Genomic DNA, 24,454 nt, shown 5'->3' with positions numbered 1-24,454 from the left:
TAGGTGACATATAAAAAGCTCTAGGTGATACAATCTCATGGTGATGTAGAGGGCTTGGCTCTAGCAGGCAACAATCTACTGTATATGCTTGTGAAACTATCATCGATGCTTGTATTGGGGTTTGGGATATCTAGATCGGCCAAGCTAGACGGCTTGATGATCAATCAATACCCAATGTGTATGTGTAGATGATTGAGGTTGGGTGTGCGTTGAAACCTCTTGGGTCTCTCTCATAAAGAAAGTTGTAAATTGTCTCTAAGTGGAACCTTGATGTCCTAGGGTTGCTGTACTCCTGAGGAGTGAGTCTCGAAGCTATCATATCTCCAGGAGGAAGACACAATAAATCCATCATTTATACAATGAAGACGATGCTCTATATAGAAAGCCATCTTCGTCCCTAGTTCCTCTATCGGTGCCAACCATGTCCTCCTGATGTCTAGCTAGGTGAGATCCATCCTAGTAATCCTACCAATTTTTGAACCGCTCAAGGTAAGTGAGGGTGTGAGCCATGTAACTCAAACCAAGATGACGTGTGTATGCCAACATAAAGTTTCACTCTTCTTGGCAAGCTGTTGAGAGGACTCGAGCATTAGCCACACATATCTATGTCTGGGTAGATCCCATCGGCTATATACATATGTGATTGATCTGGTGAGGGGATCTACTAATAGTTGGTGTGGCTACTAGCTTAGATATGATAATCTCATGTGGTATCAAGGCCTTACATGTGATCATACTAGAAATCATGGATACAAGTGGCCTCTCCATTAACCTCCATCCATTATATGTGCGATAAAGGGAGAGAGAGATGTCAACAAATGATTATTGTGAAAACAAAATGAGAAAGACAATAGGGTTTGGGAGGGGGAACCACAGAGTGTGTATGGCAAATACCGAGAAAGAAGAAAAACTCAAAAACATAGAAGATAATGAAGCCTTGAATCATGCTAAGTGAACAATGTTGATACATCCAATCCAAAGCTCTTAAGATGACTGCACTGTCCAATTTGATAGATCTCATGACCTAGAAAGAAGTGAAGAAGTTGCATATTCGTCATCTCAAACTTCTCATGAAGTGTTGCCTTCGTGTGCTCGACCATCTGAATATGGTCACCTGTCACAATCACATCGTCCACATAAAGGACAAAAAACACACGACCTCCACCTGAGGTGTGTACATAGAGCTGGGCTTTGGAACGCCGATACCCCAATTTCTTCTTGAGGAATGAGTCAATTTTCTCATTCCAAGCATGGGGAGCTTGCTTAAGGCCATAGAGAGACTTCCTCAACCTGTACACTTTACCATTAGAAGAATTGAAGCTTGGAGGCTGCTCAACATAGATCTCCCCCTTCAACTCCCCATTTAAGAAGGCGGACTTCACATCGAGCTGATAGACCAGCCATCTCCTATGGCTAGCCAAGGCATGAACTATGCGAATAGTAGCTATCCGAGCTTTAGGGGCAAAAGTATCATGGAAATCAATACCTGGGCGTTGTGTAAAACATTTAGCAACAAGTTGGGCCTTGTGCTTGTCCAACATGCCATCACTGCGGTACTTGGTCTTGAAGACCCATTTGACTCCAATGATCTTCTTATGAAGAGGCTTCGGTACAAGATACCAAGTGCCATTCTTTTTAATCGACTCTAGCTCCGGCTCCATTGCTTTCCGCCAATGATCATGCTATAAAGCCTCCTTCACAGAAGTGGACTCTCGATCCTGCATGACATGAGTCATCAAACAATAATTAGTGTAAACAAGCTCGGTGTGGTGTGCTTGGTTCCTTTGAGAATGCTGTGGCCATCTTGCAGATGCTACTCCTTAGGGACCCCCTCAGTCCCTACATCACGAAAAGTGTCACGGGCCCAATGAGGAGGAGGCCGGATCTCTCGCCTGGTCGCACTCCATCTGCTGAAGTTTTTGGAAGGTTACTGATGGCTAGGGAGGAATTGGTGAATTTGGTGGTTGCAAATTGAGCTCCTCATTCGAAGAAGAGTCTTTAAGAGGCATAGGCTCTAGAGAAATAGTCATTTGCTGGCACCACCCAGCTTTATCATCGGGATCTCCAAGAACACGGTGTTTCTCACCCCCCTCCAAGGCTAAAACTTTCATGAACCTGACATCATGGCTCGTGAAGACATCTCGCTTAACGGGATCATACAATCGATAGCCTTGAGTCTGCGAGCTATAGCCCACAAGCACCTGTCTTTTGGAAGTAGCTTCAAATTTGTCACGCTATGTCTTCGGAATGTGAACATAGGCATCACATCTAAAAACCTTGAAATAAGAAACTTTTGGCTTAGATCCAAAGTACGCCTCATATGGAGTTATACCAACAACAACGGAAGCAGGGGAATGATTAAGAATGTGAATTGCAATAGCCATAGCCTCAGCCCATAGACATCGAGGTGTTTGATGATGCTCCATCATGGTACAGGCCATCTCGATCACACTGCGATTCTTCCGCACCAATATGCCATTCTCTTGAGGGGTGTTTGTATTGGTAAACTCTTGGTGAATACCACGATCTGCACAAAAATGAGCAAGCTCATTAGAAACAAATTCTCCGCCCTTATCCAACCGTAAGGCCTTCAATTTTTGGCCCGATTGGTTCTCTTCAAAGAGCAACTAATCCTTAAAGTTGGAGAAAGCCTCCAACTTCAGCTTCAAAAAATAAGCCAATGTTGTCCTGTTGTAATCATCCACATTTAGTATGAAATACAAGCTCCCTCGAAGGGACTCTGTTTACATTAGTCCACAAAGATTGGTAGAAACAAGCTCTAAGGGTATTGAAGACCGCCTTGAAGCCTTGCTGGGAATAGCATCATGAGTTTGTTTTCCATGGATGCAGGATACATAAGGTTGCTGGCTCACCACAATATCCGGGAAACCTCGAACAAATTGTCCCTTTGGTGCCTTCCAAAGGCAATCATAATTGAGGTGGCCAAACCGAGCGTGCCAAAGCTTGGATTGAGTTTGTGAGGTAAAAAGAAGAGAAGTCAAGGCAAAAGAAGACCGCAACTTGTAGACTCCATTCTCCTCATAACCTGAACAAAGAACGTGTCTTGATCCACGATCAAGAATCCGAAAAGAATCCACATCATATTCGACCAAAAGGCTGAGGGCAAAAATCTTGTGCACCGAAAGTAGATGGTACCCCAAGGTCGGCACATAAAGCACCTCGGATATAAGAGCACCACCTCGCCCATTTGGAATAAGATGCATGTGTCCCCGTCCCTGTATAGGAATAGATGAACTGTCACCAATGAGAATTTGGCCATGCGAAGGCTGCAAATGAGCAACATTTACTGAAGGAGTCATGTGCCATGAGGCACCATTGTCAACAATCCATGGTTTGCAATGTGAAAACTAGGAGCACAATTCAGGAAGATTGCAAAAATTGGGAGCACAACTCAGGAAGACTGCAAAAACTAGGGCTAATAAATCGGCCGGCAAAAAATGCTAAAAAATACCAGGTCGGTTGCATTAAATATAGCTGGCTGGTGAGCAAACTGGCCAACCAGCTGTCCGGCTTGAAAACTGTTGTCGGCTGACATGTTAGTTGCCATGTGGCACTCTTGCTGCACGTGTCGCCTCTTGTACCTACTTCTCTTGCTGCCCGTGCCTGTCCAGGGAATGTTGAGCTCTAACAAGAAGCCACAAGCTCCATTACTCCATGTTGGAAGGTACATGCCGACCTAGTCACCAAGCCATGTTTGAAACTTCCAAAGCCTTGAACTGGGAAGAACTTGTAGATCCTAGATATCATTGGGAAGTAAGGGAAAGGCGAATTAGTGGGTGTGTTGTCAGGTAGATGCCAATGACCCCAAGAAGGTAAAGGGTGTGTGAAGAATTGCAGGATGAGTAGGGCTCCCCTTTGAAGCTGAAGGAATGGGATCCCCCTCTGAAGAAGAAAGGTGAGCCCCCTTTGAATCCCCCTCAAAGAGAGATAGGGAATCAAGAAATTCATGGATCATGGCCTCCGAAGCATCTAAAGATGAAGGAAATGCATTATGGCACCGGTGGCGCTGAAAAAAGCATATGGGGCGCCAAGGGAAGAGAGGCTAGGTAGCTTCCAGAGGTGGCCTCTCGAACCTGATTAGAAGAGGGAGTGGACGAAGGGTTATTACACAAAATTTCTGTGATGCTCGCATCGAAATTGCCATCCAAGCTGTAAGTGCAAAGGTATCATGGAAATCCACATTGGGCCGTTGTGTGAACCCTTTTGCAATGAGTTGCACCATGTGCTTATCTGTGCCATCACGATGGTACTTGATCTTAAAGACCCACTTGACTCCAATCACCTTCCTATGAATGGGTCGTGACACAAGATTTCAAGTGCCATTCTCCTTGATAGCATCCAACTCTTGCTCCATAGTCTTCTTCCAATGCTGTGATTGCAAAGCCTCCTTCATAGAGGTGGGCTTCCTATCCTATCTGGCATGAGACAAACAAGCTCGATGGAATGTGCTTGGTTTCTTCGAGATCCTTGCAAGCCATCTTGCCTAACTCAACTAGAGTTCATTTAACTCTAGAGATAACTCTTGAATTGGTGACAACTTATTAATGTAGTTGTGTTCACACTACAAATCAACTAACTAAAACATTGGGCATTGCTGATAGAAGTGGCAAATTCTAACAGTAGATTGGAGGTAAGGGTGATGAAAACATAGCAGCCATGGGCGAGTAGATATCAGATCATGTTGTGGAGCATGTGGCAACTGAAATGCAGCCACTTGGAGATGAACTAGGAGAAGGCAACTGCTACATTCGGGAATGTCGATGCTGGACAGCATCGTGGAACCAAAAGTGCAGCCTCCAAGGTAGGGTGATGGTTGGCAGTAGCAACTAGATGGTGTAAAAGGCTGCTGAAGGAGAAGGGCTGATGCAGAAAACATAGACTGCAGGACAGCACCAAGGGCTGGGCTACAATTTGGGGCTGACAATAGTACTGGAGAGTCCTCTGACAACTAGGTGACACCTTGGGCACCTCTGGGAACCCTTTAGACTGATAGAGAAAGGGAAGGCAAAAAGAGTAGCATTGGCCAATAGCAAAAGTGTTATATCCCTGGATATTCGGTAGCATTGGTCACAGTGGTCATAAAGCGATTTAGTGTGAATGCACTAAGGGCACTTCCGGGTCAGGGCAACCAAGCCCTATTTATAGGACTCAAGGCCCTATTGTGCACATTCATTGTGTGGTCACCACTCTTGGACTCTTGGCCCATTGGTTGACGCATCCATACACCGGGATGGTGTGAGTTGGTGGTATGGGATGCGTAACTTGGGATGTGGTCATGACTTGGAGTGTGGCTAGCTCCTAGGCTTGGAGGTGAGCCTGTTTGGCTCTATGACTAGGAGTTAAGTCTGATGAGATATCCTCCTAAGATCCAACCTACACACAAGACATGACGCCAATGAGATGTCCCCCTAGGATCCAACTTGCGCATGAGGCTCAAACTCACCATAAAAGGGATTGGCCATCAAACTCACCTCCTAGCCATAGAGCCAAACGAGCTCACTCTCAAGCCTAGGAGCTAGCACTACTTTGGGTCATGAGTGCATCACAAGGGTTGGTGTTCCATACCGCCAACTCACACCATCTTGGTGTATGGATTGGGTCAAGAGTCCCCAAGAGTGGCGATTACACAATGGATGTGCACATTAGGCCAATGGGTCAAGAGTCCAAGAGTGGCGATTACACAATGGATGTGCACATTAGGGCCTTGAGTCCTATAAATAGGACTCGACTACCCTAACTACGAAGTGCCCTTAGTGCATTCACATTAAATAAGTTCATGACCACTATGACAAATGCTACTAGCACCCATTTGGATGTCTAGGGACATAACAAAAAGATGTTGAGAAACCCTTCACCCTTCACCCTTCACCCACAGTTTGCGTTTTTGCGTTTAGGGTTTGCAGCCCCAAAAAGGGACGCCATCCTAGATTGAGTGGCCTATTTATAGGCCACTCTCATTCATTCGTCACGGCTGATTCATTCAGTCCGTCACCTCTTCTCTCTAGCCTTTCCACTACCCTCACACTCCTTCAGGAGAACATTGTGGATTGTGGTTCGTGGCTGTCTTCATTATCTTCCTTGTGCTATGGCACCCTTGTTCCCTTGTATCACATTCACTCCATGATTGAGATCTTCATCATTCCATTCATCAGAGTTTCTTCTCTCTTCTCTTCTCTTCTCCATGTTTGTCGAGTTCACTCCGTGGTCCTCCCCGCAAACCCTAATGTCTTGCTAGTACGTCATCTTTTGACATGGTATCAGAGCTGGAGTTGCTTAAACAGTGGTAAAGATCCTCCACTCCAGTGAAGGCAAAGATTGGTGGCGGGTTTGGCATCAATGTTTGATTTCTCTATCATTTCCATTGTGCATTGGGAGATACCATTTTTCTCCCTCCCATCCTCCCTTCTCGAGTTTGCCATACCGGTACCATGGCGTCTCCACCAATAGATTGCCAGTTTACTAGTGTTCCTACTGTAGTAAGAACGGTCATTCCACCGATGATTGTCAACATCGACCTTTGCTTCCCACCCCCCCGGAGTATGTGTGTCTTCCACTAGGCATTCCTTGTGCCACCTCTCCTTTTTGGGCCATAGAGATCGCTCTGCATCGGCTATCGGAGTATTATGCTCAAGGCAATAAGCGTCATCCGACACGCACTTAGTTGCAACAGGTTGCTGGAGGCAGCAAAAATAGTACAGGTTGCCAGGCTAAAGGATTGGTTCATTTTTTTTTTCAAGAACAAAGTGAAGTACAAGTACAGGAAGCTAGACAATAAGAATTGCAATGAATCAAAGATCTATCTCGAAAGAAATGCTAAAAACCACAAGGGCCTCATGGTCCTTGATCCTATTCTTTACTCAAGGCAATAAGCGTCACCCGACACGCACTAAGTCCTTTTGAGCACACGGAGGCTCTAAGACCTTACAAGGCGATAAGCCCTCTTGGAGACCACCCTATAGTGTGGAGGTTTCCTTCATCCATTTTCGGGTACAATGGCTTCCATAGCCCACATCTCCCCCACAGTCCACTCTCCTGAGAGCCTACAACTGTTCACCACCCTTGGCTCATCCGAGTCTCCTTCTTTCCCACCCTCTTCCACTCAAGTTCAAGAGACTACTTCTGGGTGCTTTCCGGCTTTTTCTTCCGAGCCCCAGATGCTTACTTCGGCACGACCGGCGGCACTTTCTTCACCATCAAATGCTTTGCAGTTAGTGAGTCGAGAGTGGTTGGATTCCCTTTCCCTCTCAGATTGGGATTCGGAGGGGGATTTTCTTACTTCGCCCTCAGAGGGGGCTTCCAGAGTTCTTCGGCTTCAGAGGGGGACTCCTACTTCAACTGCTTCCAATTCAGAGAGGGACCGTATGTGCCATGAAGTTCTTCACACACCACCATCTTTCACTTTCGAGGAGTGGCTCTCCTTTGAGCAATCATTTCCTCTACTCATATCTAGGATCTAGAGGACCCACCTAGATCAGGGCCCTTGGGTCTTCAGTAGCGACTTGGTGGCTAGGCCGTCGTATTCCTTCCAGCATGGAGTCATGGAGCTAGTGGCTTCTTTCCCGAGGTTGAGTTTCGGGTTCTATAGCTCATCCAGTCTCCTGACTATTTTTAAAGGTCCCCTTTCAGGTGGTACTCTCAGATTACAAGGTGGATCTTCTTCGTCCCTTGGTTAGCATGGAGCCACCTCCCGAGATCGAGTATGGGCATATCCTTATGGTTCTCGGCACCACACAAAGTCCGATATTCCTCCTATGCATTGCATGTTTTAATCATCTTTGTACTAGGGTTGCTTGGGCAAGTGAACAATTTCCCCACGAGGGACACTATCCAAGTGGCACCTGTTGCATGAGCATTCTTCAACATGTAGCATTGCATCTCCACCTCACGCTTCTCTTGTTCCTCTTTTTGGGACTGAGAGGGGGCGTTGAGAAACCCTTCACCCTTCACCCTTCACCCGCAGTTTGCATTTTTGTGTTTTGCGTTTAGGGTTTGCAACCCCAAGAAGAGGCGCCATTCTAGATTGCTTGTGCCTATTTATGGGCCGCTCTCTCATTCATTCCTCACGGCTGATTCATTCAGTCCATCACCTCTTCTCTCCAGCCTCTCCACTATCCTCACACCCCTTCAAGAGGACATTGCGGTTCGTGGTTCGTGGCTGTCTTCGTTATCTTCCTTGTGCTACGGCACCCTTGTTCCCTTGTATCACATTCACTCCATGATTGAGATCTTTATCATTCCATTCATCTGAGTTTCTTCTCTCTTCTTTGCTCTTCTCCATTTTTACCGAGTTCACTCCATGTTCCTCCCTGCAAACCCTACTGTCTCAGTGGTATGTTATCTTTTGACAAAAGAGAGTGTCAATTTGAAGATAATGATGACGATGAAGGAAGTGGAGTGCTTCCATAGTTTGAAAATGAAGGATTGGGGATGGATGCCTCACAACATATCCTTAAATAGGGGATTTTTGGGGATTTGCCAGATTGTCAAAATAAAATGCCTTTTGAGTGGTTTATTATGTTAAGGGCTGTTTTGTGGAGCTTAATTTGGCATCAATGTACGATCATTTTTAGTAGTGCATTCCTTTAATTTTGGTTGCTCAACAAGCCCTTCCTTGCCTTCCGTGTATCATCACATGTTGTTTCTTGTCTTTAGCCACTCCCTAGGATTTGAGAGGGTGTGTTAGCATTCATTGTATTTCTACTCTAAACTCATGCTTGTGAGCTCTATTAGAGTTTGATGAAGACATTGGGGCTCATGCATGGTCTCATGTTATGCATTTCTTATGTGCTATCATTCCCTGCATACTAGCACTTATTTCCAGCATTTAGGCACACTTTCCAAGGGTGTTGGTGCATGCAACCACCAGGTTGACTAGATTGTTTAGAAGAATGATATAAAGGGACTCCAAGACTTTGTATGAAGACCATGGATGAGGTGAGCTGATGTAGGAGGCGGAGACATTTGGGGGGAGGAGGTCGATGAGTAGAAACTGATAATGCTGTGGGGCCAAAGACCTTGCAGAAGAGGCACCTACTATACTCCTTGTTGGTGGTTTGAGTAGTTATTTTGCCCTGCCACAATATGCTGGCCTTGGCAATGTTGGAGTTTAGTGAATCCATCATGATTTGTGATAGGAGCAGGCTTTGCCTATGGGATGCCCTCATGCTAGGCAGGATTTTTCTGAGTTGGTGCGTATGAGTTCAAGGGAAATCCATCGCTTGATGACAAAATTCATGGCAATGAAGTCACTGGTTTGGCCTCCCAATAACAATGACCTGCTGTTCAACTATTGTATTTCTTGCTATGATCTTGAGAGCTTGAGGAATCATGCATAATCACTAGCTGTATCCCAGATGTTTGGCACCCTTGCACTGGACTAGATTTTTTTTGGGTGAAAAGATGTGTGGCTAATTATATTTCTTAGAAGAAAATACACTGAAGGACAAATGCTTAATTGTCTAGACTCTAATTGGAGCTGGATGCAATTTAAATCATGCATAATGGAAGGCCTCTAAGGGTGGTTTGGGGAAAGCAAGCCATGGTGGAGTGAAACACTAAGAGGGGTTTCTTGTCATGTATGGTTAAAAAGGAGCCATGGCAACTGCAAGTGTGAAGGAATTGTTGCTGAAGCTCCTATCAATGCCTGAAGTCCCATATCCAGACCTTTTTGGCACCCTTGCACAGGTCTACATTTTTTTTCTGTAAAAACCTGTTGCTAATCATATTACCTAGAAGAAAATACAACGAAAGACAAATGCTCAACTGTCTAGACTCTAGATGGAGTTGAATGCAAATCAAATCATGTATATGGAAGGCCTCTAAAGGGGTTGTGGAGAATGGGGAAATTAAGCCATGGACAACACCAAGAGGCGTTTACAGTCCTTTAGGGTGAAAAACAAGCCATGGCAACCTCAAGGGTGAAGGAATTGCTGCTGAAGCTGCCATCTGTGACTAAAGTCCCCCCTGAAGCTACTCCCAACAGCTTTTGAGGGAGTGTATAAAGGATGAACAAAGTTCTGCCAAAATTGCATGTATGAGAGGTTGTCACTGCTAAAGAATAATTGGTAGTGGGCCTTTCCATTTACTACCCTTTGAGGCTGCCAATAACATCCCACACCTCAGATTGCAATGTTGTAGGTTCCAATATTCAGTGGCTTGGCAGAGCCTCTAGGCTCACCATTGTAAATGAGTGAGCCTTCATGGTAAAGAGCATGTTATGCTTCATCTTGTAATGTAGTTGATGTCCTAGAAAGCACTTGAGGTGATTCATCCAAGGTTGGGCTCTACTTGGCAGAATATCCTGCAGGCTCCTCTCCTATTGAATTGTACAACCTCGCATGATCACAGATAGTGCTTCGAAGTGTCTATGTGCCATGGTGGGCAGCGTTGGCAGACCTGTCCTACTACATTTGAATTAATCAGCTACCAATCGCAAGACCCCCATGCGCCACTAGCCATAGGAAGTATGAGGCCCTACTTAGCAGCCAGCAATAGGCATCACAAGAAAGTGTGTCTGAAGGGATCCATCATGCTATGTTTGCCTAGTGTTTTTGCTACATGATGGAGCGTAGACTGTATCATCTTGCATCAAGATGTGCATCCCAATCCATGTTGTGTAGGCGAAGAAACTCATTGCTCTTTGCGAAACTGAGAAGACAGGTAACTCCTTTCTGTAAGGTTCTTCACTTCCTCATCCAAGGCCCTTCCCTCCCAAATCCAAATTTCCACTCCTGGCTACTAGCCAAGTAATGTATGAGTCAAGCTGCCACTGCTTCCCTTTGGAGTCCTCTTACTTTGATCCTCCTCCAAGGGATTCCCGGAAAGCTAAGCCATGTTCTTCTTTGTCCAATGGCGATTGGCCACTCTCTTGTATGATGAAGTTGTTCGAGGGGGTGCCTTTGACTCTAGTTGCTACCTCTTGGGGGTTTGCCTCATCAATCTCAAGCTATTCGACCCTTATCTCCCTCTGGCATCCCATTGCATATTTGAGGACCTCTTGGTCAGTGTTCCTGTAGATGATGTCTCAATCCCGGACTTGAAGATTCCAGATGATTGGCTATCCATCAATCTTCTCCTGACAACTTAGAGGCCTCTGCTCTACAACCTTCTACAAGCTTTGTCAAACTCCTAGCAAGTTGCAAACGAAAGAAAGATCATGAGAGGGTAGTTAGCATCGTAGTCAACATCCCTTGAAGTCCTCCTCTGAGGCATGCATTGCCAACATCCCTTGAAGCCCTCCTAGAGGAGTTGTTTTCAAGTATGTCCTTGGCCCTTGAATCACCAGCTTGCCCAAAAGGGTTTGACTCTCATACTTTGGATCAATAATCACCAAGCTCCCTTTGAGGAGTGTCTAATGATGATTTGCCAAGTCAGCTTAGCTTGGGGATCCTTTGACCCATTTGCACCAGACCACAGGAGGTTCTAGACTAAGCAGCATAATTGAGTGATACATAATGGAGAGAAACATCAGGAAGGTACTATTTACCCAACATTTGCCAATAGGACCTGGTTGACAATGAGAGCTGAGTCCACTAAGGAGGGGTGAGCCGTGCTCCAATAGGTCAGCTTCCATTGGATGGAGTATAACATAGGCACAAGTTGGTAGGCTGCTGTGATGTAAAGCCCCACCTCAACACAAAGATATCTATCTGTCTGCCCTCTGCACACCCATCTGAAACCCAAATGAAGTCCCACATCAATGCTGGAATCAGGGCCTATCCAAACATTGATTGACTTCCACCAATTCATTTGTATCTTTGAGTCCAAGAACTTCACCTCCGTCCACTCTAGTAGCCCGAGGCTTCTCAGACCACTTACTCTCGCACAACCGAAATAAGATATCACCTTCAAAAGATTAGGACGAGGAAGGAAGCTAAAGTCCCGGCCATGTTTTACTAATGCTCTAGTTGGAACTCCACACCTTTCCTTACCCCTATAGTCACTTTGTTGTTGGCAGACCCATTAAGTGGTGAGACCCCATTGGTCCGCCACTTAGGAAAGCCTAACTGTGGACAGTACATCCAAGAAGTTCTAATCAACCTCATAGGTGTTACATCCTTGGACATCTGGATGCATGCTAGTAGCATTGGTCACAATGGTGTGTGTGACAGTGTGCAAATGCTACTAGCACTTATCTAGATGTTCAAGGATGTGATAGTAGGCCTCGAATCCAAGAGAAGCACTACAGTCCTCTACCCATTGTTTTGGGCCCACTCTATAGCCTCAAAGAAAGTGAAGATGTTATCCAAGTGCTTCTAGGGTCTTTTACATGAGAGGGTGCCATGGCAGGATGGAGCCATGATAGAGAGGTAGATCTACTTCACTCACCTTGATATTCTTCATTAAATGCACGTTTAAATAGGCTTGATAAATAAGTTAGGGTTTCATTGAATGTATGCCCCAAAAGTCAGGCTACAATCACATGTCCACCTCCTTAAACTGGTGGTAGCACCCCTTGATTCTCTTCACCTCTTGATGGCTTCATAACTAGCACCAATGGCTTAGCACTTGGCCATGCTCTTGGACTAAGGTTCTATCGAACCATTAATTTGATAAACAAACTTTAAGTTACCCTTGCACATTCTCAATACCCTCTCTCATCCAAAATGGAACCCTGAGTCATGAACAAAAACCTATCTAAAGGCATAAGCGTTAATGGAGAACATCAATGTGAGTCCATTAGATCTATATCTCTATCATCGCTCCATTCTCCCATGGCACCCTCTTATCTATCGGGTCTTGTCATCACACTTTTGAACAGTAAAATCCCCTACAGCAAAACTTTCACCTAGCTGCTCTCAAGTAAAGCATGCTTTTATATTCTCTCCTTTTTAGATTTCACCCTTGGCTCCTGAACTGAGTAGGGTTAACAATCTTTTGACCTTAACACTTCATGGTGGGTTGTCACACTTTTGGTGTTTCCCACATTAACATATAGGTTTACAAAGAACAAAAAGAGAAAGTGTGTTGAGTGGCTAAATGTGGTCAATAGGATGATTTGATATTTCTATTTCTTTTGAGCAGCCTGTTCTTCTATGTTACAGCTTCAACTATGGAGTCATAGTCGGTATGTTCAATAATTATGAACAATATTATTCTAATCTTAAAATTGATGCATCTGTCATTTCTAACCTCTTGGTGCACTATGTTTTACTTGTCTAATGTATCTTGCACTTTGCAGGTATACTTTGCCTAGATGGGCAGATTTTGAAATGGGGCTTCACCCAGTTTTTTGGGAAACGGAAAATGGACAACCGCCTGCATCTGTAAGCTTGATCATGATGCTTCATGATGGTTCTCTTAATTATCTGTATAACCTTGTTCTAAAGGGTGAGATAATGTTGGTATTATAGGGAGAGTTACTTAAAATATACTTCAATCCAGCTGCAAGCACTCTTGTTCCAAATGTTGACTATGGTGTTGGTTTCAATGGTAATATATCTTCATACCCATCATGGATGGTCATGTAGTGTAAATGTTTCTGTTTCGACCAAAGAGTGAATTTACAAGCCTTTTATGTTGTCTGATATCAGGGGGCTTCAACCAACCTATTATGTGTGGTGGGGTACCACGAGTGATGACAAGAAGAGAAAGAGGGTCAATGTGCACACCACTGTATATAATAAAGATAAATGTGCCCCTACATGGTTAGTACAAGTGCTTTAGAGCATGTCACTGTTATGCATTCAGAGTTATTCCTATATTGTGGACATTTGATGCAATAGAGAGAAACGTGCCTCTCTACAAGATCAGCACAAGTGCTTTACGGCATTTTCACTGTTGAGTATGCAGAGTAGTTTGTACATTGTGAGAATCGATTTCTCATAAGATCTAACGTTTTTCATGATACTTGACTGCAGCTTTGACTTTGGAGTTCTCTTTTACTGATGGGAAGCAGTGGGATGGTCCATATAAAATTAAGTTTGAGATTCCTACAAAATGGAAGAACAAGCCCATCTCATTCTTTAATGAGGTGAGCACAAAAATTTGCTCTTATATTTAAGTTTCTCTCATTTTGAATCTTAGGTAGTACTATTAAGCTGGATATTGCATGAGAGATGATCATAAGGAAGCATGTCAACAATAGATGTAGGGTGATTATACACAAGTGCAAAATGAAAATGAGGACGAACACAGTGAATTCCCTTTGCACATTGTTGGACAGAAGTCCCTTGCTTGCAGGAAGATAATTCCTTTCCAACTTCCAACATTCATGCTCAAAGGAACATCTCAACTTTTGAAAGCTCATAAAAAGGGGAGACATTCTTGCAAGCACACATACACATAGATACATGGGCAGTGTGGTCTAACATTTAGCCATGAGTTCATTGACAAAGAGGTTAGTGATATGTTTTGGGCTTGTTATTTGTATCTCAACTATGGGCAGGGCATTTTTGAATCTAGATCACAGCGCCCAGTTCAAGTCAGCCCAGTAACTTGCCCTAAAAGGCTTTTTTCACCCAAGTAAAGCTGTAAGAGCTCCCATTTGTTACCCTTTGGAGCTGAAGGAGCTTGGGTAGAGCATTGATCTTCTGTATAGCTGCTTATCTTAGTGCTTTTGATAAGCTAGCTACTGGCACGAGAGTAACTCTTTAAGGAGACACACCATTCAGCATCTCTTCTTTGTTTCCACATTGGACCTTTTAAAGACATGGTGGCTGCAATTGGCACTACTGCTGAAGAAGGCTGATACAAGGCAGCCCCCGCATTTGCTACAATGTGTGGCTGGAATGAGGGCATTGGGTGTGCGAGGTGCTGGAAGGATAGGGGGTCAAATGACCAAAGAAGTGGTTGCTGTACTGACAAGTTGTTTTCTATAGGCACATGATCCAATGATTGGTGAAAAATGTGTTTGGGGCACAAATAGTTGCCCCCCCCCGTGTTGGGGTGAATAGGAGGGCTGTGAGGGGAAGGAGAAAATGGAAAAGTAAGACACTACTTGGAAAAAGGGAAAAAGTGGACCAAATTGAACAAAATGATTGTCACAAGGACATGAAATTTTATTGCTTTGCTTAGCATTTGATTAAAAGTTAATCAAATGTGCTAACGTGATTTACACGTGAGGTGCAAGTCAATTGTTTCATAGTATGGGACCTAGGACCCCGAGATATTAGTTGGTGCCAAAGGCAAAAGTTGTAATAAGTTATGCGTGATAGGTACTAGGCATAGTTGCAGTAGTATCATGTACGAAAGGGTTCATACTATACCGTACTTCAGGTACCGTACCCTATGTATTATTATCATAAGGTACCAACTTAATGAATACTTCCTTTCTCGTTCGAACCACACTTTGGGATGAGCCAAATGCTCCTTATATGATTCTCCCATGAGACTAGGTTATTTGAGATTCAAGCAATTTCTCTACCTTATTTAATAAAAAAGAATTAGGTTTTATGTTGCTTTTAGAATACAGTAATGTATTTTTATCGTATTGTACCTTAAAAAATCTAAAGGTATCATTTTAGTATCATATTTTATTGTACCGTACTTTTCATACTTCACAACCATGGTATTAGGTGGCAGTTGATGTCAGATTTCGGTCTAGACCAATTTATTGGCCACTAATGTGAGTGGTGACTAGGCATTAATTAATTAATTAATGCCGGTAAGGTCTAGCAATTGCTCAAGGATATTTGGAAGACAAATTGGTCTAGTGAATTTAATTATTGGTTGTTGAAAGTAAAATTTTTGGCACTAGAATAATTATTGAATTAGTTTTTAAAATTAATATTTTGAAAGTTAATTTAATAAGCTGGATAATGCTGAAAAATGAGATTAGAAGGTTGCCACATAGCAAAACTTACCTATGCAAGTAGGAAAGACGTTTTTAGGTATTGGTGGAAGTCTATTCCAGCTATTGTGAGAGAGAAGAAGGCTATTAGAGAGTAAGGAGATGCTACTGATGTGATTCGCAGGGATCAGCCCTACAGCATGTGACACTAGTTTGGACCCCTCTAGGACCGGGTGATAGTAGCCCAAGGTTCTTCTAATGCAGATGATAGCATATAGGATGGGGTAACAGTATTTCTAGTTGTCCTGCTATAGGAGGTGACAACTTCCATGGCTATTTTAGTAGGGCAGCAATAGTTTTTTAGTGTTTGTTGCAATGAAACTCTAAAATTTCTCTCTACAGCATTCTCTCTCATCTCCCAACCATCTCTCTATTATCTTATCATTTTCTAGTAGTTTAAGCCATTAGAGAAAGAGATTTCAGCCAATCTTTGCTATAAATCCTATTTATAGCAAAAATTAGGGTTTTGATAGCCACCTTTGGATACATGTTGAGAATGCTAATATTGGATTTGGAGTTGAATTTGTCTTTTAAGAAGCAAGGGGGGAAGGTTAATCCCCAAGCAAGCCAAGGGGCAAATTGGTTTGAAGGCTTGTTAGTTAGTTTTGACAGCAAGAGACACTTGGATTAGCGGAGGAGATGTCTTCAATGAGCAGGGTGAAGGCCAATCCCCCATAAACCAAAGGAAAAATTGGTTTGGAGGCTTGCTGGCTAGTTTTGACAGCAAGAGACACTTGGATTAGTGGTGAAATTTGGGGCTGAATTTATCTTTCAAGGAGCAGGGCAAAGGCAGTCCTTGAACAAACCAAGGGGCAAATTGGTTTGGAGGCTTGCTGGTTAGTTTTGATGGCAAGAAGTACTTGGATTGGCGAAGGAGATTAGAGGATCTTAGCTATATCCTTCCATTTGCAATATAAGACAGAAAAGTATGGCAAGGGGTGTAAGTTTTGGGGCCAACAGGGTGTCTAATGTTCAAGATTAAAGTGGTAAAGTATGTATTTTTAGTTTACCTGAATTTTATGCTTGTTGTAATTAGTGCTTAATTAGGTTATTTACCACCCTATATGAGGAGAAAGGTTAATTTCAAGGTTCCATTGCCCAAATAGCACTCAATCCCTTGATTTGGTGGGCCCAAGGCAACAGATTTAAGACTGGAAGCTTTGCTGTAGTGCTGAAATTGTATTCAGCTGAGCATTACAACAATAACATCTTTAGATAGTGAGATGGGATCAAGTAGGTATGGTACCTCCGGATTTGAAAATTCACAAAGTGTCGGGGAAAATGCAATGCTTGATCTTGGATAAGGCACGTAGCATGGACAACAAGTTGATAATGTTGGTTTAGACCAAAATGTGGGTTCTTCTAGGCCTTTGGAAGTTGATGACCAGAAAGATGAAGAGGAATTGGATGAGGAGTGTAAAGATTAGTTGAGGATAAGAGCTGAAATGTTGATGCAATTGGCAAATGATTCTCAATTTTTATACTTTTTGAATCCATTAAAGGAGGGTAATAAAGGTAAGAAGAGAAAATCGTCTTCGAGAGCTTTGGGACAGCAAGATGCACCGAAGGAAGAGCCAATATAGCAGCATGATTTTCTAAATGTGGATATTCAACATAGGCAAATGATGCCAAAGCGGCTATTGATGCACATGCAAGGCGAACTTGGAAGTGACGATCCAATGCTTTTTGAATAGTAGGGCATGCATGCAATTATGTGCCAGCCAAGTCACTTTGGTGGTGGCACTAGTTTCCATGCTATGGTGGATCAAGGATTGCATATGGAAATGAATGACATAACTCCTTACCATATTCAACAAACAATGCGAGGTGTGCAAGGCCCAATGTATCTCGTTATGGATGGTAATATGTATAACTCCATGTATAGCGCTGTTGGCATGATGCTGTGGCACAAAGTGGCAAGTTTGGCAATGTGTATATACAGTCCACTATGTTTGGGACTCGTGGTATTGATACTGGTCACGAAATGCTCCGTATAGTGTTGGTCATGAGGAAAAATTGTGCTAGTAATGCATGCAATATATGGGAAAATGCATCTTGGTATGGCTAGTAGTATGCAAATTCCCATGCATAGTCACATTGCAATGGTCCAAAGTATGCAAACAAGAATGCTTCCTTATCCATTTGGTGCTACTAGCATGTCGGGTATACGAGAGGCTAGTCAACTAGATACAATGTTGCATATTAGTTAAGTTGGAATTGCAACAATGTGAAAGTATAAAGCATCTCAATGCTTAAGGGAAAGAAAGGCCCACAACCTAGTGGAGGTTTTGAGCAAGTAAAGTTAGAGGTAAAGTTTTTATATGCTTCTTGGTGAAGTTTCAGCATTGTTTCACCAATAGATGCAATTCGGGCTTAGTCAGTTTCATCAAAGTAGGGGTCCGGAGTATTGCTTGATACTCAAGGGAGAGGTAGCACTTTCACTCCGCCAATTTGTGGGGACAACTCTCGTATGTAGTGGATCTTGGATGTATTCAGCATGGATCCAAGGTACTATGATGAGAGCATGTTTGCCATGGGGTTTCTATATAATCTACTAGTCATTGTGAGATGTATATATATGCATATGGTTGTTATTGCGGCTTTGAGACTAATTTTGCATCAGTTTGGGATTAATTAGTGATCAATTGGACATGAGCTTTTGCCTCAGTTTTGAGATAAAAATTTGATTAGTTTCAGCTCAGTTTGGAACGTCAAAACTTGCATTCCTTCTCGGATAGGATGGTAAATAACCTATTTTAATACTAATCACAACAATTTTAAAATTCACATAAACTGAAATGCAAATATTATCACTTTAATGTTGAACATTGAACACTCTATTGGCCCCAAAATTGACACCCCTTGTGGTATTTCTTTATCTAATATTGCAAATGGAAGGAGTACAATTGAGACCTCTCATCTCCTCTACTAATCCTAATGTCTCTTTGTTGTCAAAATTGACCAGTAAGTTTTCAAATCAAGTTGCCCCTTGGTTTGCTTGGGAATCGGCCTTCACTCTATTCCTTGAAAAACAAATTCAACTGCAAATATGATATTGGCTAGCTAGCCTCTTGAATCTCTTTGAAATTCCTCAATTTCAGCTATTGAAATACAAGTCCTAGGCCCGCAATTTTGAGCACACTTCCTAAGGTAGCTGTCAAAACCCTAATTTCTATTGTAAATTAGGGTTTAAAGTAGAGATTGATTGAGATCTTTTCCTCTGATGGCTCAAAATTGTTGGAAATTGCTGAGATAACTCAAGAGATGGCTGGGAGATGAGACAAAATGTTGTAGAGAGAGAAATTTCAGAGTTTCATCGCAAGAAACATTGAAAACCCCGTTGCTGCCCTGCCCAAATAGCCATGGTAGTTGTCATCTACAGCTTAGGACCACCAGAAAGATTGTTGCTCCCTCTTGTATATTGTTACCTGCACTAGAAGGACCTTAGGCTATTGTCACCTGCTCTTGGAGGGCTCCAAATCGCTCTCACATATTGTAGGACTGATCCTTGGTGGCTGAAAATCACATCAGCAGCCTCTTCTTGCTCTCTAACAGTCTCCTTCTCTCTCACAATGGTTGGAATAGACTTCCACCAATCCTTGAAAACGTTTTTATCTTTTGCATGGGCAAGTTTTACCAATTGACAACCTTCTAATCCCATTTTTTAGCATTATCCAGCTTATTAAATTAATTTTGAAAATTAATCTAGTAATTATTCTAGTGCTCAGAACATCAATTTCACCAACTAATAATTTAATTGGCAAAGCCAATTTTAATCAAATGTTATTGGCAAGATTAAAGCATCTTAAAATTTTACGTTTCTGCAACATACCTCCCCCTTGAAAGCCTTGCAATCGTCCTCGATTGCTTTGCATTATGCCCAAAGGAAAAGCATAATGGACCAGAATTTCCACAAGGCATCACAGTCACAACATTGGTCATAGTTGCCCAACCATGTCATATGCCCCAAACTTGCTGAAAATTTCCAACCAGCATAAACATGATATAAATCTGAAATATAGTCAAGTACTATTCCTAGGGACCCATTAGATGCATCTATAACTCATGTTTCTTAACTATTCCAACTTAAAAAACATAGTAAAGCATATTCACAGCATAAACCATGGCTGAAATTGTCAATGGCATTTACTAACATGCTGCTATCCATGGAACTAGTTGAAAATTGAGAATAATTTGATCATAAACTGATCGTTTGCTGAATCTGAAAACTGGTCACAAATTGCTGCAAATGTGACCCAAACTAATCACAAACTGATTGTAAAATCTGTCAATAACTATTGCAAAAACTGATCCCAAAAGTGATTATAAATGGCTCTCAAAATGATCAAAAACTGAGTTGAAACTGATCAGAAGTTGATCTCAAAACTAAGGCAAAAGCTCATGCCCAATTAATCATGAATGATCCCAAACTAATGCAAAGGTATAATCTCAGAGCCACGGTAACAACCATACTCATTTGCATACATCTTAGAGTAACTAGTATACTGAGTAGTGACCTCATGGCAGACAAACTATCACCATAGTACCTTGGATGCATGCTAAATATATCAGAGATCCACTACACACGAGAGCTGTCCACAATTGGAGTAGAAGTGCCACCCTACTCTGTTGAACCTGACTAAGCTTGAATTGAAATCCGCTCTAATGGAAAGGCATGTAGGTAAAGCTGCAACAAGTGAGGATGGTCTACCAAGTCATCCTCGTTCATCATTTTGTATCTATTAGTAAAACAATGCTGAAGCTTTACCAAGAAGCATATGGAAATCTACTCTTAACTTTATTTGTCTTGAAACCTCCACTAGGTTCTAGGCCTTCTTTCCCTTAAGCATTGTGATGCTTTATACTTTCACATTGTTGCAATTCCAACTTAACTAACATGCAACATTGCATCCAGTTAACCAGCCCCTCATGTGTACCTGACATGCTAGGAGCACCAAATGCATTAGGAAATATTCTTTTTTGTATACTTTGAACCATTGCAATGTGATGGTGCATGGTAATTTGCATACTATCAGCGATACCAAGATACATTTTCCCATACATTGCATGCATTACTAGTTGCATTTTTCCTTATGACCAATACGAGATGGAGCATTTACATGAACAACGATAATACCACGAGTCTCGAATACAGTGGGCTACATATATGCATTGCCAAACTTGGTACTTTGTGCCCCAATATCATGCCAACATAGTTGTACATGGGGTTATGCATATTACCAGCCATACCCAGATATATTGAGCCTTGCACACTATATATTGGTTGTTGCATATAATAATGAGTTGTGCCATACATCCTCATCTGCAGTCCCTAACCCACCATAGTATGGAAACTAGTGCCACCACCAAAGTACCTTGGCTGCCCCATGATTGCATGCATGTTCTATTGTTCAAAAAGCTTGGATAGACACTTCCAAGTTGGCCTTGTATATGCATCAATTTTACCGTTGGCATCATTTGCTTATGCTTCCTATGCACATTTGGAACATCATGTTGTTGTATTGGCTCTTTTTTCAGTGCATCTTGCCGTCATGAAGCTCTCAAAGATGATTTCCTCTTCTTGCCTTTACTACTCTCCTTTAAGAGTTCAAAAGCGCATAAACTAAGGATCATTTGCCAATTGCATAAACATTTCAGTTGTTGTTCTTAGTTGATCTTTACATTGGTCATCAAATTCCTCTTCCTCTTGTTGATTAGCAACTTAAGAGACCTAGAAGTACCCACCTCTTGTCCAATTCCCACATTCTCAGCTTGCTGCCCATGTTGCATGCCTTGTTTAATATTAGGCATTGTAATTTTCCTAGCAGTTTGTGAATTTTCAGATCGAGAGGCATCATCCTTGCTTGATCCCATCTCACTATTTGAATGCATTATTACTGTAATGCTCAGCTGACTACAATTTCAGCACTAGAGCAAAGCTTTTATCCTTCAATTAGGTATCTTGGACCCACCAATTCGAGGGAATTGATGGTGTCCTAGCAATGCAACCTTGATTGCATCTCACTGTATTGTTATAAGCAAACTCAACTAAGAGCAAATACTGCTCCCACTGTGTCTCGTGCTCTGAGACATAACCCTAGGGAAGTCGGTGAATCGACCCTTCCTAGAGTTTCTTCCTAGCATTTGTTTTTGGGGGGAACCAGCATTGGAATTTGCTTTCTCAGACTGACCATTTGCTTACAAATGGAAGGATGATGAGAATTTCAGTGTGGTACTCATGTTCTCAAACAACCCTTTTCAAAATAAACTCATCATCCGAGGGTCTCGATCATTGACAATTGACTCTAGGATACAATGATACTTAAAGATACATTGTAGAAACAAGTATGCTAGCAATGGAACTATGAAACCGACCTTCCTTTTTGAAGAGGATGGTGAAGCTTGATTAAGCACTTATTATAGCAATTAACAATTCACAAAACCGAAATGCACACTTTACAATCTTGGGGATTGAACATGCTATTGACTCCAAAATTGACGCTCCTTGCGGTATTTCTTTAACTTTTATTGCAAATTTATGGAGTACAATAAAGATCCTTAGACCTGCTCTGCTAATCCAAGTGCCTCTTGCTGTCAAAAATGACCAACAAGCCTTCAAACCAAATTGCCCTTTGGTTTGCTTGGGGATTAGCTCCTTGAAAGACAAATTTAGCCCCAAATCTAATATTGCTTGGTTGGCTAGCCTCTTTAATCTCTGAAATTTCTCAATTTTAGTTGTTGGAATTCAAGTCCTTAGTCCTTAATTTTGAGCACACATCCCAAGGCAATCGTCATAAACCTAATCTCCGTTGTAAATTAGGTCTCTCATCACAAGGAGCTCAACAAATCCTCCGTTGAAGGAGTTGCTTGAGAAAGCATTAGAGAATCCGAATATGGAGTGGTTTGACCATTCATGAATTAGCATGTGATGTATAGTGTAATTAGGAGCAAATCAAGCAATTCATGATAGCCTTAGGTCACTCTTTAGAAAAGCATTGGCTTTAATACCATGTGGAAATATGTTAGGGTTTGCAAAACAAAATACTAAGTGTATGACCTCGACTGAAACACAATAAGTTCAAACAAAAAAGTAAAATGCAAACGCAGAAACATAAAATGCAAACACAAACACAAATAGAGAAGAAAGATAACTCTGGAGTGAATGAATGAATCTTGTAAATGAAGGAAAGAGTGTACAAGATGTCCAATAGCCAATGGCTCTCTTGAGTGGGCTGAGGTAGGTGTTAATGTGTGATGTTTACTGGAGAGTGATCTGGAGTGCTAAAACCACTAGTCAGAACTAAGATGAGGCTGAAAGTGAAAGGGCAGCAGGCTGGAAACCAAAACACAGCAGTCTCTAGGGCGGAACTGGTAAACTCAACAATGTAACTACCTGAATGTGATGGTAGCTGATCATCGGAGGTTGGAATTTGCAAAGACGATAGTAGAGGAAGATGAATCTGATGTAGATTGCTTGCATTGCAGTATGCACAAGTTGTATGATGCTTGAGAAAAGGCCGGTGGACAATAGGGTGGCAGTAGTGGACAGAGTGCTGGGGGACTGGTGATGATGTGGCAACATTTGCGATGGGCTGGACAGCCATGGGAGGGAGAGGTAATGGCTGAAACTTGAGAGACAAGGGATGAGCTGAATGGTGGGTAGCTTATCTAGTTATATATGTAGAATTATCCTCCCAAATTAGAGTTTTACTTATTAGACACAGAACTCTCTAGAACCGTGCACCATTTAATCAAACTTCTGTAATTTACATGTTTTGAGCATTATTAAATAGCTAATTAGTTTATTAAACAACCAATGACACACATATGGTTCATCATTGGTTTATGGCCATGCTTAGCCTTAGAGGGTGTACAATCATTCAATGCTTTGGTGGGGCTTCGTTTTAATACATATATTATACACATAATGGCATCAAACCAAAAATTTAGGGCAGCTTAATTATGTAAAGCATACAATGTGTCATCGCCATGAGACTCTAATTCTTTCATGTCGCCACATTGTTCTGTTTAGGTAAGGTGTAGATTATTGTTGTTTGATGCATCTTTCAACCAAAAAAGTGTTAAACTAATGCAACATATATACCTCCCCTTGATTAGTATGGAAAGTAATTAGCTTGCAACCATTGCCATTTGTAGCCAAGGCTAAGAAGATTTTAAAGGATGCTAACACCTGTGACTTGTGCTTCAATGCATATATCTAGTAATGATATGTCATGTCATCAATGAAGGTCACAAAATAGTGGAGGCTTTCAATATAGGGCGATTAAGCATCATGTTTTGCTTCTCAAGTGAAGTAAACTACTATAGTTGAGATGACTAAACCGAGCATGCTTCAACTCAGTGTCATCCATAGTAGTGGTATCAATATACAATGCATCCATAGTAGTGGCATCAACATGTAGTGTATTATCACGGGGACGTGAAATTTTGAGATGCTTTAATCTCGCTAGTAACATTTGATTAAGTTATTAATCAAATGTGCAAGGTTGTTTAGCACATGTGATACACATGGTAGTCATTTCATGGGAATGGGCCAAGGACCCCGAGGATGCAGTGGGTGTTAAAGGCAAAAGTTGTGTTAAGTTATGCCAACTAGGTTTTGGTGGTCGGTGCCAGGTTAGA

At 42.2% G+C, this 24,454-nt stretch overlaps 1 protein-coding gene across 1 annotated transcript in view; it reads left to right on the top strand.

Annotated features, from left to right (window-relative positions):
- PIFI (post-illumination chlorophyll fluorescence increase) overlaps positions 1–24,454 on the top strand; it is an 81,924-nt gene that overhangs the window by 33,007 nt on the left and 24,463 nt on the right. The window contains exons 3-6 of the mRNA XM_087674807.1: positions 13,202–13,286; positions 13,374–13,452; positions 13,554–13,667; positions 13,881–13,993. Coding sequence (XP_087530933.1) covers positions 13,202–13,286; positions 13,374–13,452; positions 13,554–13,667; positions 13,881–13,993 — 391 coding nt within the window. The remainder of the gene's footprint in view (positions 1–13,201; positions 13,287–13,373; positions 13,453–13,553; positions 13,668–13,880; positions 13,994–24,454) is intronic.

This window comes from Lygodium microphyllum, chromosome 3 (assembly GCF_053477565.2).
Source record: "Lygodium microphyllum isolate KBCC chromosome 3, Lygodium_microphyllum_v1.1.10, whole genome shotgun sequence".
Taxonomy (NCBI): Eukaryota; Viridiplantae; Streptophyta; class Polypodiopsida; order Schizaeales; family Lygodiaceae; genus Lygodium; species Lygodium microphyllum.
Note: the sequence above shows the minus strand (reverse complement) of the source record. Positions and strands in the feature narration are given on the sequence as shown.